Source organism: Convolutriloba macropyga, chromosome 2 (genome assembly GCF_964194025.1).
Source record: "Convolutriloba macropyga chromosome 2, txConMacr16.3, whole genome shotgun sequence".
In the NCBI taxonomy this organism is placed as follows: domain Eukaryota; kingdom Metazoa; phylum Xenacoelomorpha; order Acoela; family Convolutidae; genus Convolutriloba; species Convolutriloba macropyga.
The window spans coordinates 11,290,548-11,307,094 of record NC_134469.1 but is presented as its reverse complement, the minus strand read 5'-3'; the positions used below and the strand labels follow the sequence as shown (position 1 = coordinate 11,307,094).

The 16,547-nt window shown below is 36.0% G+C and overlaps 1 protein-coding gene and 2 non-coding genes across 3 annotated transcripts in view; 1 reads left to right on the top strand and 2 right to left on the bottom strand.

Moving 5' to 3' along the window:
* Positions 1-3,144: 3,144 nt before the first annotated feature.
* LOC142335124 (mitogen-activated protein kinase kinase kinase 15-like) overlaps positions 3,145-16,547 on the bottom strand; it is a 42,430-nt gene continuing 29,027 nt past the window's right edge. Inside the window, exons 7-10 of the mRNA XM_075383484.1 lie at positions 15,523-15,626; positions 12,178-12,449; positions 3,732-3,937; positions 3,145-3,402 (exon numbers count right to left, since the gene is read on the bottom strand). Of these exons, the coding sequence (XP_075239599.1) occupies positions 3,241-3,402; positions 3,732-3,937; positions 12,178-12,449; positions 15,523-15,626 (744 nt within the window). The 3' untranslated portion in view covers positions 3,145-3,240. The remainder of the gene's footprint in view (positions 3,403-3,731; positions 3,938-12,177; positions 12,450-15,522; positions 15,627-16,547) is intronic.
* On the top strand, positions 11,682-11,753 carry Trnae-cuc (transfer RNA glutamic acid (anticodon CUC)). Its single transcript has one exon. It is a non-coding gene; the product is annotated as a tRNA-Glu (tRNA).
* On the bottom strand, positions 11,994-12,065 carry Trnae-uuc (transfer RNA glutamic acid (anticodon UUC)). Its single transcript has one exon. It is a non-coding gene; the product is annotated as a tRNA-Glu (tRNA).

Below are 16,547 nucleotides of genomic sequence, written 5' to 3'. Positions count from 1 at the left end.
AGTGGAGTGGGGGCGGAGTTGGTTGCTGATTAAGAACAGCCTTTAACACCATGCAATTGTCCCCTCAAAACAGTTCTGGTTAATCGCTCTTTTGTGACTAGCATAAGGCGTAAGGCTCTAAGAACTCTTAATGCCCTCTGGCGTTACCTGTTTATCCCGTTTTTGAGGACAAAAAGTCAAATGGGTCAGACAAAATCGGTCAAGCGAAAATTCGCATAAAGAATGGACTAATAATATAATTTCTAAAAACTTTGTTTGAGAGCAATTAAAAACTTTTAAGAGTAACCAATAAGTAATTCAAAAAAATGCATTTGCTTGTTCACACGCTCTCATAAAAACCAAAGTTTTGTCAAGTGGATAAATGAAACATAACCGACTAACCTCGGGCAAATTGCTCTCAAATGAGGGGCGAGCGGTTGGCTTCAACAAAAAAGCCACTGTTTATTGAGGCGAGCTTTAGCTTAATTGGAGAGACGTGAGGTGAGGGTAATAGATGATGACATCACGCCACATAAGAGCAGCTGAAGTGCGGCATCAACAAAAGAGTTAAGGAAAGAGGAGAGCGAGAGAGAGAGAGAGAGAGAGAGATGTGCGAGACAAAACGTGAACGATAAAGAGAAGTAAAGAACCCACAACCCAGAGAGAGAGAAAGAACCAGGAATATTTTCCATGATGAGATTCGACTCTGCAACTTCTAGTTTACTAGCCTTGTTAGTAATTATTATATCACATAGAAAAAAACAAAGTGCAAAATTGAAAAGAAAAGTTTCCTCATTCCGCAGTGAAAAAAATGTTCAAAGCCATTTTTTGTTTCTGAAGAACTGTCATGTAAACGATCTGCAAGACTAAAAATAAAAAAAGTTTCATTGGCCAGTGATGATCGTTAAACTCAGAAAAGGATAAAAATAGTCAAAAATTTTAAAAACAACTGCAAATTTTAACAAAATTTTGCTAAAATTCGCGATATCATTACCTTCAGAACGAATTCATTGTCTCAAGAGAAATTCCAGTACAGTATCCTTATATCAAGCTTTAAATAGTTTCACTGGCACAAAGATCCATAAATTTGGAGCATGATAATCGTTTTTCGAAAATTTGATAAAAATTTAAATTTTGTCAAAAAAAATGGTAAAACTCAATTCATTAAAATCTTGATGACCATTCCATTAACTCTAGATATTATTCAGCAGCTTATCATCAAAACTCGGAGCAGGTCCCTTGTGCCGGAAAAACTTAAACAAAATTCAAATATACCAAAAAAACTTGAAATTGCAAATAATTTGAAAAAATTGCTTAAAATCGTGATATTAAAATCTTGAAAAACAAACCATTTTATCTAGAAACAAAGCAGTAATCTATTGCTGAAACCTACCGGAGATTCCTTGGCTCTTGAGGCTGGAGAAACCTATCAAATGATGAACAATTTCAAAAAACTTAAAAAAAATTGTAAATATTATTCTAAAAAAAATGCGTAAATTTGTGATATTAAAATTTTGAAAATCATTTCATTACATCTAGCAACAATGTATTAACCTATTTTAAACCTCTTTTCTTGAGGCTAAATAATCCAAAAAATTAGAAAAATTTTCAAGAAACTTGAAAAACTGCGAATTTTATCAAGAAGTTGCTAAAATTTGTGATATTAAAAAGTTCAAAATAATTCCCTTTCCAATAAAAACTTTTCAGTTACTTATTATCAAACCCCTGAGGAGTTTTGCTGACCCCTGAGGCTGTAAAAACCTGAATAATGACAAATGTAAAAAATGAAAAAAATTGCAAATTTTGTCAAAAAATGCTAAAATGCGTGATGTTTAAATCTTGAAAAACTTTCCATTACATCTAGAAATTATGTAATAACACTAGAGGTTCAGAGGTTCCTTGGCTCTTGAGGCTGGAGAAACCTAAAAAATGACAAAAACTTTCAAAAAACTTGAACAAAATTGCAAGTTTTATGAAAAAATTGCTAAAATTTGTGATATTAAAAAGTCTAAAACTATTCTATGACCAATAAAAACTTTCAGTAGCTTATTACTAAACCCTTATTGAGGTTCAGTGGCCCCTGGGTCTGGAAAAACTTGAAAAATGACAATAACAAAAAAATTTTTTAAGAAAATGTTTTGTCATAAATATGCCAAAATTCGTGATGTTAAAATGTTGAACACCATTCCATTACCACTAAGAATTATGCAGTAATCTAAAATCAAACCCTAGATGAGGTTCCTTGACACCTAGGGCTAAAAAACTCGAAAAATGGCAAACATTTTCAAAAAGCTTGAAAAATTTTTTGGAAATTAGTATAAATTTGCATGTTTTTTGTTTGGATTACCAAAATATCTAGCTCGTAAATGGTCATAAAAAGTACTTATGTCTTGCAAAAGTCCACTATGAACTTTATCCAGCCTCAAGTTTAGACTGGTCCGACAAAAAAATCGAAAAATGGCGAAAACACGAAAAACTTCAACATTTTGGGCTCAGAAACTCCTAAACATACCCGGCAGATTGCCGGAAAATAGCCGCCGTTTATTCAAATAAGCATGATTGGGATTGAAAGAATAGAAGACATTGAAAAAAAGATTTTTTGTACAAAAACATTTTTTAAGTCCGATTTATTTTGATGGCATTTCGCAGTTCAACATACTTCTGTTTCTTAGAGAGAGGCTACAGGGGCTACTATCAATACCACTAAGCATTAGAGAGGGTAACTAAGACTTATAGGAACGACGTTCAAATAGCGGGCATCTAAAATGGGGCTTTATGGGTTTATCCCGTTTCTATTTCTGACTTCCATTTTTTATACTGACTCTGTTCATTTTGAATTGCTTTGCTGAGCAACTGATGTTCAAAATCACTTCAAGCAGAATGAGAGAAGACAGAAACTAGTCGAGCGAAGTCAAAAAGATTTCACGCAAAATGTTGAAAAAGCGGCAAAATGAGGTAAAGCAAAACATTTTTTTTGTTCGACGAAGTAAAAAAATTAGGAGCGCTATAATAGCCGTCTGAGAAGATGAGGGCGGCTAGTAAAAATGACCTTTTAACCTTAAACTACGGCCTTCCCGGTAGCTTCCTCACACTAAGCACATGAAGGACTACTTAACGCGGCTAAGGCCCTCTAATGAAACTTAATGCTCCCTGGGCGCTACCTGTTTTTCCGTTTTTAAGGACAAAAAGTCAAGTGCGACGAAAAATTGCAAAAAGACCAACAGGACTAATATAATTGCTACAAACTTTGTTTGAGAGCACTTAAACAGGTTCGACAATAGAATGCAGACGACTAACTGAATCCTCGAATGAGTGTCCAGGTAGAGTGAGGAGCTGCTGTTGTTTGTGTTGATGTCTGCTGGAGAAGGAGGACTCGGATGAATTAGAGTAGGGACTCACTAATCCCTTCGCCACCTCTTGTCTCTGTAACAATTAAGGGACCGTTACCGTTTCACATCATCATGCCTAGCAAAATATGTATCACCAAAGCCAACATGACAAAAACTAGGCGCACAAATGGCCCAACGCTGACAACTGTGGTATAAACTAATTCAATAAAAAATTATTTTGACGAGCAGTAGAAATGAATAAAATCACAGTTATGGGTCTGTCGGAAAATATGCTTACTTCATATTTTAAAAACGTCAACTGCTTAGCGGCTATCAAAAAGAGATCGCTGTGACAAAAGCCCACACGTTTGTTAATAATAATCGGATCAACAATAGTTAATTATTGAGGAAACTTTGCTGTACCTTTGACAATATCAACTTCAAGTTGTGAAGTGTGGATTTTATGTACCAAGCTGGGGCGTTCAAGTGGAACATACGTCTGGCGGCATCCACCGCCTGCTGCTTGTCGTCCAAGAGGACACAGAGTTCAAAGTAGGTGGCTACCACCCAGTAGTTCTGGATCTGGTCAAGTCTACCTTGGGATCCAATTGAGTAACTCAGCTTGTTGTCTAAACATCATGACGTCAAATTATAATGATACAAAAGTAAATGACATCAAATAATGACATAAACTTGGGAAGCAAACTTGACTGGAACTTCATTCAGACAGCTAACGAGTAAAACCTGGGTTTTGCCCTTTATAACTCCTCGATGGTTGAGCCGCTAGAAATCAAGACCTATTTGACCTACAGATCATTATATGCCACTCGGCTGAAATTACAAGATGTAGTCATTTTCGAGGCACTTTTGAATTCACTTTATGCATGAGTTGACTTTCGCCAATCATCGTGCAAAATCAACTTATTTAAAAGTCTGAATGAGTGATTAGAGCACTGAAAAAAAGCAACTTTTTTTTTAATTACAACCAGACTCCAACCGAGGTGAATATAACATACACAATCAGGAGCGAGTTATGTTACAAATTTCATTGGAGAAATTAAAGACGAAACACAAATTTTGCCAAAAAGTAGTCGCCGTTGACCCCCTTGGCGTCCATTGGGATTGAATCAGAAAAAGGAAAAATAACAGCTTTTTCGAAGTGTCAAAAAGTTTATAACCTGATGTACAGTTTAGTTAAACCACAGAAATAAAGAGGACTTAGCTTCTAAACAGAAAGGTATTAACCGTAATTCTAATACGCATTAGAACTCGCTTTAATGAAATTGGATAACACATTACCGCCTATTGATAAATTATTGAATTTTGGGAAGGTCATGTCAAGGCTGTTGAAAGACGCAGACAGACTCGGCAGATTGCCACTAAACAGCCCCCATTGATTCCCATAACACCGATTGGTATTAAAAGAACGCAAAATAGGAAAAGATTGATTGTTGAACAAAAAACATCTTTTAATTGAAAACTTTTTCTTATTTCATACTCACAGTTGGACAAACTCTTTCACGATGAGAGAATTAAGGGTCTAGTATCAAAGCATTAGAAATGGCAACTAAGACATAAAAACAAAGTTCAAGTAGCTAGCATCTATAATAAGGTTTTATGGGTTTATACCGTTTCTATATTTAATTTCGGTTTCCGTTATTAGCTCTGTTCATTTTAGATTGGTCAACTGAGCAAATGATGTTAAAAAACGTTTTGAGCAGAATGAGAGAAGTAAAACTAGCCTACAGAAGTCAAACATAGCTGTCAGATTACCGGAATAGCTGAGAAAGAAAGAATTGCGTGCCGTATAATAGAAAAAAACGGTACAGATATAAGTTGAAAAAGATGACAAACGTTGAAAGATATCGACGCCGCTCAAAACGCTATGTAGAAATTATTCAGCGATAAATTAATAAAAATTATAAATTCCATTCTACAGAAGCCTTTTTATTGGCATATTTATAACACATACGAGTTCCTTTAACCTTAAAGTGCAAAAGTTATTTTATTGACTGAGGCAAGTCACGTATGATCAAAATCTAACCACGCAAATGACCCATAAATTTTGGCTAAAGAAAGAAATGACGTCACGCACACACATGCCCTCAGCAAGAACGAAAGTCACAAAGAAATCTTGGATTTTCATCTTTGCGTTGTGAACAAATATAAAACAAAAAATCACGAACATCGCATTATAGCTCCGCTCAGCCTACAGCTATAAAAAATTACACGCAAAATGTTGAAAAAGCTGTGAATTTCGGAAAATTGAAACAAGTTTTTCCGACGAAAAAAGGCCCGCTATATAACCAGCTCATATGATGGCGGTTATAAATTAACCAATGATTCGGAAGCAAATAAAATCTTTCAGCGCCAAAACGAACAAAAGAAAAAAAACGCTGAGAAAACTTGATATTCTGCTATTTTAAGGTCTTGAATATTTGGCTACAAAGAAACAGACCAAATAATCATTATTAGAAACCCATGCAAAGTGGTAATTAATAAGGTCAAAAAAAAATTAATGTAGCTGGTCGATTGCCAGAAAACAATATGCAATAGATTTGTCGAACTGCAGCCCAAAAGTGAATTAGAGCGAAAAAGGATTTTAAGTTTTAAATAATAGACGGAATGTCAATTTGATTCGAATTACTATAACGTGTGTTGTTCCTATTAGCTACATTTAAATAACCTTGACTTGGAATTAGTCAAGCCGATTTGACCATATGTAAAATAATTTGACCATAATTAAATAACATATCTATTATAATTTGACCAAAAACTTATTCATGCGAACAAAAAACCCGCTGCAAGGAATGAAAAAGACATGACACCCACGAATCAGTTGGAATTGTATAAATGAACAAAAATTGCCGACAGATTGCCGGAAATTAGCCGCCGTTGATGCGCATGACATCCAGATTGAAAGAGAAAAAGGAAATAAAAATTGACAGCATTTTTCTCTAAGCTTCAAAAAGTGCTCGAATCCGGTGTGTAGCTTCAGTTACATTCTAAGCCTAAACTTAATTCAGCTTCTACATTGAAAACTATTAAATTTAATACTAATGTCAGCTAGCAATCGCTCTAATGAACCAATCGCTCTAATGAACTTTGAGCTACCAAAGCTCTAATGAAAATTGATAACCTAATGTACTTTGACTTAATGACCGGGCATTGTCGGTTCATTACGTTTCTTTTGATATTGCTCTTTTGACTTTGACTTTAATCACTATATTGCGTAGTTCAATGCGTAGGAGAATTTGAAATCCATTCAGTTGAAACAGAGGTAAGTCAGAAGTCAAAAGCGAAAATCGTGACTTATGTAAACCGATAAACGTGACCAAAGGTAACGCGAAATTAAAAAAACAGCGAGAAGTCCTGATCCACAATTCAAAGAATTTTCATTAACTAAACAAAAAACTCGATCACGAATGGACTATGAATGGATTAAAATAACATTTTAAAAATCATATCAAAAAAGTAGAAGAAACAGTTAAAATCTGTATCATGCCGCATGTCAACAAAAAACCACTAGCGAGCAAACTAATTTTTGCTCAAAAACGTTCTTCTCACTCCAATTTAAATTTAGAGCAAAAAATTCACGCCGCAAAACCACTCGATTTTTAGCTCCACTTCCTGTTTCTTCACTCCAATTTGACTTCAAAAAGCATGAAAATGTGTGAAGAGATATTCAAAAAAACATAGTCGGAAGAAATCCAGAAACGACTCGAAAATATCTTTGCCAAAAAAGCAGCCTGTCGAATATCTAGTTTCTGACTGCAGAGAGCATCAAAGAAAAGACAATCTTCAAAATAAAAGAAAATTTAACAAAAAAGTAATTTAAACAAAAACAAAAATTCAAATAATTTTCAATTTTCAAGTATAAATACAAAAATACAATATTTCAAGTAATCGAGACAACTTAATTGCTCAGACAAAATCGGACAATCCAAAATAAGCACAAAAACATCTCTAATTTTGAAACAAAGCTAAAAAAATCAAACAATTTTTTGTAACTTTTTGTCAAAATTCAAGACAATTGCTTGATAACAAAAAACCTGCATTTAGTTTGTAATATAAACTGTCCACCAGCATTGAGCGTACATTCAGTTACAAGTAAAAGCAATAACATAACCGACTAACGTCGGGAGAATTGCTCTCAAACGACCCGCGAGTGGTAGGCTTTGTCAGTAGCTAGCCACGGTTTAGAGAGGCTAGCTTCAGCTTACCTGAAGGGGTGTGAGGTGAGGGTGATAGATGATGAAATCACGCCACATTACAGCAGCTGAAGTGCGGCATCAACAAAAGAGTTGAGGAAAGAGAGAGCGGAGTGAGATAGTCAAGAGATAAAACGTTAACGAGAAAGAGCGAAAAGAAACCCCAACAGAAAACAGGAGCAAGGAACATTTCTGTGAGATTCGAATCTGCAACTTCCTGTTTTCTAGCGTTGTTAGTAGTTGATTCAAAGAAAAATACCGAAAGTGCAAAATTCAAAGGAAAAGTTTACACATTTCGCAGTAAAAAACATGTTCAAAACCAGTTTTGGTCTCTGGAGTTCTGTCATGTAACCCATCTACAGACTTAAAAAGTTTCGTTGGCCAGTAATGACCGCTAAACTCAGACAGAAATATTTTAAAAAATTTTTAAAAACAATTGCAAATTGTGACAAAACGATGCTAAAATTTGTGATATTAATATCCTAAAAACCATTTCATTGTCTTATGAGACTATCCACTATCCTTAAATCAAGCCTGAAATGGTTTCGCTGGCTCATAAAGACCCATAAACTTGGAAAATGGTACAAATTTTCCGAAGACAAAAAATTATATCAAAAAACTGCTAAAGCTGGAGTCATGAAAATATTGATAACCATTCCATTAACTCTAGCAGCTATGCGACAGCTGATCAAACCTTGGAGGATCGAACCCTAGCACCCTGGTGCCGGAAAAAATGATGAAAATAATTTAAAAAAACTAGAAAAAATTGCAAATACTTCTAAAAATCGCTGACACTAAAATCTTGAAAACCCTCCATTACATCTAAAAGCTATGCAGTAACCTATAATCAAACCCTAGAGGAAGTTATGTGGCTCTTGAGGCCGGTGAACCCTAAAAAATGATGAAAAAATCAAAAAACTTGAAAAAAATTGCCAAGTTTTATTTTTTAAAAAATTACTAAAATTATTGATATTAAGTTGAAAACTATTCCATGGCCATTAAAAAGTTTTCAGTAACTTATTATCAAACTGTCAACAAGGTTTTCTGACCCCCGGTGAGGAAAATCTTAAACAAGGACAATAAACGTCAAAAACATTGCAGGTTTTGTTTAAAATGTTAAAATTCGTGATGTTAAAATGTTGAAAACTACTCCATTACCACTAGAAACTGTACAGTAATCTACATTCAAACCCTAGAGGAGGCTCATTGACACCTAGGAATGAGAAACTCAAAAAGGGCAAAAAATTTTCATAAAGCTGGACAAAATTGTGAAAATTAGTATAGATTTGCGTACATATTTTCGTCTCGATTTCCAAAACATAGAGCTCTTAAAAAGGTCATAAAAAGTACTTGCCTTGCAAAAGCCCATTATCAACTTTAACCAGCCTCAATTTTAGACTGGTCCAACAAAAAAACTCAAAAAATGGCAACACGAAAAATTGCCCCATTTTGGGCAAAAAAAACTGCTAAAAATGACATTTTGACCTTAAACTACGGCCTTCCCGGTAGCTTCATCACACTTAGCACTTGAAGGACCACTAAACGCGGCTAAAGCATCTAATTTAACTTAATGCCCACTGTGCGCTACCTGTTTCTCTTGTTTTTAAGGACGAGAAGTCAAAGGGGTCAGACGAATAATCCGTCAAGCAAAAAATCGCATAAAAAAGACCAGCAGGACTAATATAATTGCTAAAAACTTTGCTTGAGAGCAATTAACATAATTGGATTAAAATAGCCTCAAAATTGAAGAAATAAGTGAAAACCTTTAAGTTTGCGTAAAACTCGTTTTATTTACCAAAAAACTTTCGAAACGCTATCGAAAAAACCTGAAATTATAATTTTAGTCTGAAACACCTTTTAGATAACACACGAGTTTTAGAAAAAAACAAAAAACGCTCGAAAAATCCGCACGTGAACAGCTAATTCAAAGAAAAAATTGCTTAGTACCAAAGATCCTGTAATTAATTTGTAATCGAAACTGCCTATGCTTATTAAGCTTACTTTCAGTTACGAGTAAAAGCAATACAATAAATGCTCAAAAATCGCAAAATTAACTTTAAAACCCGAGAATGTTGAGAACCTTCAAATTAGTGTAAAACTCCCTTTAATAACCAAAAGCCTTCAAAACGCTATCAAAACAAACCAAAAATTATTACTTTAGTCTGAAAGACCTTTCAGATAACATAGAAGTTTTTTTAAAAAAAAAAACGATTGAAAAATCCGCACGTGAACAAAAAAAATTGCTCGCTTAGCGAAAAATTTTTCAAACCTACATTTCTCACCGTTTCAAAGAAGGCGTATACAAAAGAACCACTCCCTTTTCTCTGCTGTTCGAATTTGTTCACTGAAACAACGTTTTCAAACTTTACTAACACCCTGAACGTCCGGTTTTCGTGCTAGCTCACGTAGCAAAAAAAAAACAAAACCATAAAGCCTTTTCGAGTCTCAAAAAGAAAACGATAAAGCCTCTTCGAGTCTGAAAAAGAACAAAACCTTAAAGCCTCTTCGAGTCTTAAAGGCAGAGCGCCCCAATACAATTCAAATTCTTTGAATTGTAAAAAAAGAGTCCGCCCAAATGATAGCCGATGAGAGGCTGACGGCGGCTATTAAAAAGTACATTTGAAGTGAGCGCGACGTCATAGGGTCATAACAAAAATCTCGCCGACGAAATAGAAAACGAAAACATAGCTGGCAGACTGCCAGAAAATAGCCGAAATAGATTCGTAGATCGGCAGTCTAAAAAAACAGTAAAAAAGACAGACCAAAAAATTCGTCTTTTCATTGAAGGCTGATCTGTTATATTTTGATAAAAATCTGTATAAGTTATTGCTGCCTCTATTAGCTGATCTCAAATAACCCTCATTTAGAGTGACACACACCCATTTTACCTTATCTCTTTGATTTAAAGTAAATAAAAGTCAATTTCAAAGTGAGGAAGTCATTTTTGAGAGTGAGATAAGTCAAGTGTGACCAAAAAATTAATCATGCAAATGAACAAAAAAAACTCGCTCCACTAAGAGCGAAAAATGACGTCACACATGCGATTCAGTTGAAATTGCATGAACGAATGAACAAAAAGTGGCTGTGACGTCATATGGTCGTAACAAAAATCATGACGACGAAATAAAAAAACATAGCAGGACAAGTCCTGACGAACAATTCAATGAATTTTCATTGACTAAACAATAAACGACTTATAACGGACTATGAGTGAATTGGGAAAACCATTTCTTAAAAAAGCAGATAAAAAATTTAAAAAAAAAAAACAAAAAACTGGTGTCAAAATGCCGCATGTGAACAAAAAACCCTTAGCGAGAAATGAAAGTTTGGTTCAAACAAAAAACTAGTCCTAGAATGAGCTATTAATGGATTGGGAAAATCATTTAGAAAAAGAACCCGATCCAAAAAATCGAAAAAAACAGTAAAAATCAAAGTGAAATTGCCGCATGTGAACAAAAAACCAATAGCGAGAAAGCGAATTTTTGTTCAAACACCGTTTTCTCACTCTACTTTAAAATTAGAGCGAAAAAATTTCACGCCGCAAAACCACTCGCTTTTTCGCTCCATTTCCTGCTTCGGCGTGACCAAAATCACTACTACAATTTGACTTCAAAAATCATGAAAATGTGTGAACAGATCTTAAAAAAAAAGACAGCGCCCCAATACAATTCAAATTCTTTGAATTGTAAAAAAAACCAAGAGAAGGCCAATAATAGCCCCAGCTATCGCTGTGCGGCTATTAATAAACGACGAGCAAGAGAAGGCCAATAGTAGCTCCGTTCAGCTATAGCTATGGCAAGTATTAAATATCCGAGTGGACGAGAAAGGGGTTGACATCGGTTCTATAATGGGTTCTCAAAAAGAGAAGATAAATGCGGGGCGGGGTAGGGGTAAAGAAATAGATGGGATCCAGGGTAAAAAGGGAGGGAGATAGGCTCCACTTTAGTGAGTGAGTTGAACAATCTGAGCAGACAGCCTAATGTAAAGGAACCCAATTTGCGCAAAACAGTTGTCCACGTTGAATTGGTCGTTTATAATAATTACACACATTCTCAATATGGAATAGGAGAATATGTGAAGTGCGAGTTCCAATGCGAGGTGCACAGCTGTGATAAAGCAATTCTTAAAGCATGATATTTGAGTTTAACAACAGCATGATAAGTCACAGTTGGTCTAGCGGTTAGGATTTGTGGCTCTCACCCACAAGGCCCGGGTTCGACTCCCGGACTGGGAACAATTTTTGCTTTCATAACTTGATTGTTGACTAATTTAATTTCACCGACTTATGTTCATTATAACGAGCATTCTCTACACTGCAAGGGTTATTACCCACATTATGTAGTAATTATCATCCATTGCAGAGAAGTAAGGGAAATATCATAACAAGTATAAAGTTATTATTTTAGAAAAAGGGGAATATCATTACAAGTATAAAGTTATTATTTTAGAAAAATGTCCTTTGCTTTCAAAAACATTCCCAGTCCGGGAGTCGAACCCGGGCCTTGTGGGTGAAAGCCACAAATCCTAACCGCTAGACCAACTGGGATCTGAACACTCTCGAAATCGAGTACCAACAAAACAAAAGGCCATAAACCATTTTGAGACATTCAAATATTTTACATGCCATACAAGGAACCTCAAAATTACAGCTAACTTACTGAGTCGTTTCAAATCTTTGTCACTCTCAAAGGTCTTTCCCGAAGCGACCAGAAGCGTTGCCAAATTGATCATGGCATAATCTGAGGGTTCTAACTGTGCGCCCTTCTTGTACCACTGGATTGCGTTTTCGAGACATCGGTCGTTTTGGTAGCTGGACTCAATATAGAGGTCCTTGTAGATGCGTCCACATAGACACAGCATGTCTGCACTGGGCTCTGCAACTGTTTCAATAATGGACAAGGCCTCTTCTCTATCCCCTGCGTCCTGACGCCTGTCAAAACACGCACCTCGCATCTAGTACGTTTTCTCCCCTTTCACAAAAATGTTAACGCATCTATTATTAGTCAGTCATTTCATACTATCCTTTATATCCCTCCCGATAAAAACTTCAGAATCAGGAGTGTCGACTATTCATCAAAATGTTTCGGCGGCAATTCAACGAAAAAATCAAATAAAACTGCTGATTTTACAAAACCTTCAACCTAACACAAAAAAGATTTTAACCCGAAAAATTTCCGAAACTTGTAATTTCATGTTAATATTAGCTTAAAATTGTGGATCTTTTCAGCAATTGCCCCCCCTTTTGCAAAAGGGGGGCTATTCTTGAATAGATTTTAAGCGAGCGATTTATTAACCAATCAGAGACGACTAATAACTTTCCGTGTATGCTCATACTGAGTTAAACTGGATAGAATAAAATGCGCCATGCTAGGACAATTAGCCGAAATGGAATACAAAGCAAAAAGAATTTCCGACTGGCGGGTCGGTGGGCGCGCTTCGCGCGATAACCGACGCGCGATTTCCGGATTTCATCATACAGCGCGTGAGAGGCATGGCCGTGAACAGCGGTCCGCAATTGCGCTTAAACTGATATTCGGCTATCTAAACTGTAGGCCAAGTAATATCGTGGCAAAGTATAGCACAGAAGGGGTGGCGATTCTCTACTAGGTACCAAGGGGGGGGGGCAATAGTTGAAAAGATCCAAAATTGTTAGTATATGATATACTCTGAGGCTCTTATTAAGGATCTAAGAGAACTGCTCAGTGACTGAATGCCCTTCGATTTTACGAGTTCATCCAGTTTCTTCCGACAAAAATCAAATTTCCCAAACGAACGAAAAAAACATTCTAGAAGAAAACGGACAAGCAAAGTGTCCATAAAAAAGACGCACGTTGACGAATGCTTCAAGCTTCGTTCGAGAGCAAGTAACAGAATTTTCGGATAAAGAATAAATAAGGTCTGATTTGTTTCGAAAGTTTTTTCTTTCAGTAAAAGTTTTCTGCTATTCGAGCTTTTTTTCAGGTAAAATTTCTGCATCTGTAAGAAATAAAAGGCATATAATTCCATAGTTTACAAATATTAAGAATTTTGAGCTTAAAAAAATGTCTTTATTGATTTCACGAAAAATTCCGATGACCCAATTTTGGCAGCTGACAATTTCAAATATTGAATGAACGGAGCTACAGATTGTTGCGCAAATACCACGTTCTCGGCCTAACTTCAAAGTCCATATCGGAAAAACGTCTGCGGTCAAGTATCTTAATCTCAGTGACAAACACTTTGATGTTCCAACACGCACTCAGAATATTTTTCATGAGCACAATCAAATGAAAACAAAGTAGTTGCACTAAAAAAACTATCTGATTAATATTAATTGGCACATTGCCTGAAAATAGCTGCAATAACTTTGCAGACCCGTAGTCTCAATGTAAGAAACAAAAATCTATTTGCGTCGGACGAATTGTTCCGACCAACAGGCGGGTTGCCTAATTAAAAGGTCAGAAAATTATTCGACAATTTTTAAATAAAGATGCAAATTTTTAGAACCCAGCGTGAAAAAGTTATCCGAGAAATTGAATCCGAGCACAAAAGAGCAAAAACGGTCAAGAGAAAATTTTGCCTAAAAAGACAAAGACGCTTACACTAATAAACATAACCAACTAACGTCGGAAGAATTGCTTTTGAACGACTAGTGGGAGCTCTAATCAATTGCAACCTGCTTCAGTCGGGCGGGGCGAGGTAGCGCCAATGGGACTAAGAAATTCACTAGGGGGCTCCAAATAGCCTCATTAGAGGTTAATATATACAACTAAGATTAATAGTGAAAAAAGGTCACCGATTTCGGCGCACTTATCATTGGACTTTTAGTATTAAATTGCCACCAATTGAATTCAGCCGCTTGAAATTGCGATTGAGAAAGAATTTTAGATCACGCAAATCGCAAGGGAGTAAAAGTCACTCGAAAAATAAACGGTCAAGCAAAAATTTGTGCATTAAAAACATAGCCGGTAGAATACCGGAAACAACTCTGAGTTGTGCAATAAAAACTCTTATCTAACCCTGCCTATTTCAGAAATTTGAAAAAAAATCAATAAAACTTTGAAAAAAAAAATCATTATACAGTGTGAAAAACACCAATTTTAAGCGAGAAATGTGGGTGGGTAGCTGGGGGTGGGAGTAGGTGTGTGTCTGGGGGGGGGGGGGGGTGGGAGTGTGGGCGTTTGGGTAGATGTAGAGGTATGTGTGTGTTGGGGTCTAGTTAGGCGGGATAGTTTAAACAGGTTGGAGGGAATTATATGAGACTCAAAATGACCTTTTAACCTTGAATATTATCATCAGATCTTAATTACTTAACAAACTAGGCTACTTTTTAAAGTCCACTGTTCTAAAACAGAAGTCAATGTTTGAAAACAAAAAGTCAAAAGTTCAAGTAATGACTTCAGCTAAAAAACATAGCCGGTAGAATACTGGAAATGACGCGACGAGTAGTGCAATAAAACTCTTATCTAACCCCACCTATTTCAGAAATATGAAAAAAAGAAACAAAAAAGCAATATCTGTGGGAAAAAATCGATTTTTAGTAAGAAATGTAGGTAGGTGGGTGGGGGGAGGAGGGGGAGGGGGTTGGTGTGTGTGTGTATGGGGGGGGGGGGGGGGGAGGGGCTAGTGGGGGTGTTGGTGGACGGGGTAGGTTAAATAGATTGGAGGGACTTATATGGGATAAAAAATTCTCAAAATGACCATCAGTTCTCAGTTACTATACATTACAAACTAAGCTATTTATAAAGTCCATTGTTGGAAAACAGAAGTCAACGTTCCAAAACAGAAGTCAATGTTCGAAAATCAAGTCATTACTTCAGCTAAAAAAACCTGTAAATCTCAATACTCCTCTTCAAGGGCAATTTAAAAAAAACCCTGAAAAATGTTTCCAAACCTAAAAGACCACAATTGAATTTCAAAGGTTGCCAATATTATGATGATGGCAAATAATGAGAAGGACATGCAAGGTAGAGTTATTCTGAATCAAATTCATGTTGACAATCGATTGCAAAAATGTATCTAACCTGTTGAGAGCGAATGCATATAGGTAAATGAGGCCTTCCTTTTGAGACAAATCATAGTTCCGCTCTCTCACATATCGAAACACATCTATCATAGAGGCGTAGTCCTGAAATACAAATGAACAGATTAAAAGTCAAACACAAAAAAGAAATTTTCTATCAGCCTAACTTTGCATGCTGGACTTTTAAAAGTATGAACGGGTTGATGGCGCCCTGGGTCAGCCTAGATATCGTCTCAGTGGCAGTTTGAAATTACGAAGCTCTATGTTAATTGAAAAAGTAAACAACTAACTTCGCATGAATTGCTTAAAAGGGTTTAAAAAAACTGATGACGTCTTTGCATAAAGATAAGAGGCATTAAATTAAGAGGCTACATCACCAAGAAACAAGAAATGAGCCTATAAAATGAGCTGTGTAAACAATTGGCGTTTGCCCAGTAATAAACTTCAGTAACCTATTGGAATGCGCATTAATGATCGGGCCCTTTTTGATTTTTACTATTATCGCCTTCTCCACTGACTACACAATTTATTGATCTCTAGGTTACGTAATTCTGATCAAGTAGCCGAGAAAAGCCGGCATCAGTCGAGGTAGGGGTTCGAGCTGCCAACCAGAATTTCGAAGTGACTTTGAGTCACGTACCCTATAAATTAATTAACTGTACTGTGAGTGGTGAAACTGGTGCTAATGAAAATCAAAACAAAGGCCTAGTCATGTAACGTTTCCTGAAACACGAACTTGCAAGTTTGAAGTCTGGCACTATGTATATAGGAAAATAAAATCAGCTTTCCTGGCAATGTAGCAATCTCGCATTTTAAAAATTACACGTCCCTATTTCAAAGAATGAACCCAAACTCCTGATATTAGAAACAGTGCGAACGGTAAAAAAAATGCAACATGTGTGGACAGCTTCAGTACAATAAAGTAAAAGAAAAGAGCATGCGCGAAGAATACTTTTAGAGTTAGCTTTTCGCCTGTGATATTGAATTCGCAAAAAAGCTGTGTTCTAAAACGATAAATTTCTCCTA